Source organism: Octodon degus, unplaced genomic scaffold (assembly GCF_000260255.1).
Source record: "Octodon degus isolate 3935 unplaced genomic scaffold, OctDeg1.0 scaffold00194, whole genome shotgun sequence".
NCBI lineage: Eukaryota > Metazoa > Chordata > Mammalia > Rodentia > Octodontidae > Octodon > Octodon degus.
Genome location: NW_004524770.1, coordinates 827,048 through 829,956, shown reverse-complemented (window position 1 = coordinate 829,956; position 2,909 = coordinate 827,048). Strand labels below are relative to the sequence as shown.

General features: G+C 55.2%; 1 protein-coding gene across 1 annotated transcript in view; it reads right to left on the bottom strand.

The window, feature by feature from the left end:
* Positions 1–2,909, bottom strand: part of Ptk6 (protein tyrosine kinase 6) — a 7,609-nt gene continuing 4,700 nt past the window's right edge. Inside the window, exons 5-7 of the mRNA XM_004644189.2 lie at positions 1,620–1,801; positions 1,123–1,276; positions 1–832 (exon numbers count right to left, since the gene is read on the bottom strand). Coding sequence (XP_004644246.1) covers positions 645–832; positions 1,123–1,276; positions 1,620–1,801 — 524 coding nt within the window. The 3' untranslated portion in view covers positions 1–644. The remainder of the gene's footprint in view (positions 833–1,122; positions 1,277–1,619; positions 1,802–2,909) is intronic.

Genomic DNA, 2,909 nt, shown 5'->3' with positions numbered 1-2,909 from the left:
TCCTCCGTCAACTGGGCACCACAGGCAGAGGTCGGAGAGAACCCACCTTTCCCTGGCCCACATCAGCTCTTCACTGTGTGCTCTGCAGGCTCCAGGGCAGGGGCATTTCAGCCACCCCTTTGGGCCTCAGAAAGTGTAGAAAGAAAAGTTAGTATCTTTTCCTTACTGTTGCAAGTGTCACAACAGCTGGGACCTTTCCAACAGGGACAAGTTAACAAAAGCAAAGCAGTCAGATTCCTTCAGTGTGAGATTTATGTGTCAGGAACCTTCAGAATGAAGACCCAAAGGAGCAGTACCGCCCTCAGAGGAGCAGGGGCACAGGAGGCCGGCTCTGAAGGCAGCCAGCTGGCAAGAACTGAGCAAGTCCTCTGGCTCAGGTTCTTCTTGATGTCCCTGTGACCATCCCCCCCAACCTGATTCCTGTTGGGAGGAGGCCAACCAGGGCTGGGCTGAACCTGCTTCAGTAGGTGGGAAGGTGGGGCCGTGGGCCCTGCTTCCCCTGTTTTCTGTTTCCCAAGAAGTGCCACCCGGCTCCTGCCCCGTCATCTCATAAGCCCGAGGACAGCGCACACACTAGATCAAGGCCCAGGACAGCAGCCTCGGGCACTCCTGCGTGGGCCCTGGTCACACCCCTCCGAGGCATCTTAGAGCAGAGTCTCGTATCTAGCAAAGCCGGAGAGTTTCTCACACAGGGCTTTGAAGCAAGGCCTCTGCTCTGGGTCCCTGCTCCAGCAGGAACACATCAGCCCGTACACATTGTCCGGGCACTCCAGGGGGCAAGGCATGCGGTAGCCAGCATCCACCTTCAGGAAGGCCTCGTGGTTAGACATGCCTGTTGCCAGTGGGAGAGAGGGGTGGAACTGCAGGAAGGCTGACGCCCAAGCTCCACCCAGAAACCCAGTTGCCTGCTTCCCCTACCAGGAAGCCTTCCCTGATGCCGCCCCCATGCTGGGCACACCGCTCCCTCCCCAAATGGTCACAGGAAGTGACTCTGGGCACGGGGGGTGGTATGTACAGGGAAGGCCCCCGAGGAAGCTCCCCCCATCATTCCTGGTGGCCCCAAGAATCTGCCCCCACTCCAGTGAACCATCTACCCATCATCAGGGCTGCTCTGGGCCATACCTGGATAGGGTGTCTGACCCCTGCTAAAAATCTCATGGAGGAGAACTCCAAAAGACCAAACATCAGATTTGATGGAGTAATGTCCTCGGGAGAGAGCCTCAGGGGCCGTCCACTTGTAAGGGATCTTGTGATCATGGGAAAGGTAGATGTCCTCCTGCAACCAGACAGGGCTGTAGGGGCCATAGAAGGCTCCTGTGTCCCCAGCCCACATCAGTCTGCACAAACTGCCCAGGAATAGAGGTTTGGGTGGGCCACGGAGCAGCCACATTGTTCTGACCACCACCTGACCCACCCACTGCTGCCCTACTGCCACCAGAGGGAGCTCTGCTACCCAGCAGGTCAGAAGAGCCTGTCCGCTGAGACACCAGGCAGGAAGCCTAGCCGCAGGGTACAGGAACAAAGAACAGAGAGAGGCTCCGGGTGGGCCAGTGTGACGGTGAAGGGGGCTAGGGTGAGCTGGATGGCCCATCTTCCCCAGGTGGGCTTTGCTGGCCTACCTTGATGAGCCTGGCCAGCCCAAAGTCTCCCACTTTGCACATATTGTTCTCCCCCACGAGGATGTTTCTGGCAGCCAGGTCTCTGTGGATATAATTCTGTGATTCCAGGTAGCACATGCCCTCAGCCACCTGTGATGCAATGTCCACCAGTTCAGAAACAGGCAGGTCTTGCTTCTCAGAGTCTGCAGGGCAAGCAGAGGCCAGGGTCAGCTGGGTAGGCCCGACCAAGTTCTATTCTGCCGCTGACCGGGAGGCTCCAGTTCCTCTTTACCTCAGCCACCTGGTTTAAAATTGGGACAGTGGTCCAGCCCTCCTGGGCTTGCAGTCAAGAGCAGTTCATGACACCCTCTCCTAGCAGAAATGCTCCACACCCAGAAGGAGAAGTGCTGCTTGCCCCCCAAGGGCTCAGCACGGGCGAGGCTGGGCGGCCACTGTGTGCCTGAGTGGCAGCGCGCCTAGGGTCTCATCAGCTAAGAACACCTAGCCTCGTGGACACTGATGGAGTAATGACCAGCTAATTTATTATGAGAAAAGTGCAGCTATAAGATTTCACATTCCAGGGTCCCAAACATGAGTGACATGTACAACTGTCCCTAGGCACACAGACAGGTATTAGATGTCACCCACCCTACACAACACCCTTCCTCCGTTTCATGATCTGAAATTATGCCTCTTGATTAACTAGCAGTGGTTTTAGTTTTGGGGTTGAAGGAAACTGGAGATTCCCAGGTAAGAGGTTCTGTGTGTGCACACGCACAGGAAAGCATGTATGTGTGTGTGCACACAGGTGTAAGCCTGAGTGTACATGTACATGTATGTTCAAATGCCAGAAGGAGGGCTGAAGCCTCCAGGAGAAACTCGCTGCTAGCGCCTGGCCAGCTGCTCTGGGCAGTTCGGTGAGGGCCTCAGCGAGCCCGTGCGGGGCCAAGTGCTTTTCTTCTCCATACTTCCCTGTAGCTTCTTAATTTTTATGTAGGGGTACGGGGGGATCTTACTTGGGACCTTGCCCTTGCCAAGCAGGCACTCGTGCTGCTGAGCTACCTCCCTGGCCCTAGCTTCTTAAGTTTTACAGTGAGCACAGGGGAGGTTGGCCATACTTCTATCACTATTACTTTTAGACAGGGTCTCACTGTGTGGCCTGGAACTTACGAAATGGTCCAGCTGGCCTGCAATTTATGGCTGTCCTCCTGTTTCAGCCTCCCAAGTGCTAGAATTATAGCTTGGAAGCATTTATTTACTTATTACTTTTTTTAAATTTTATTTGTGTGTGTGTGTGTGTGTGTGTGTGTG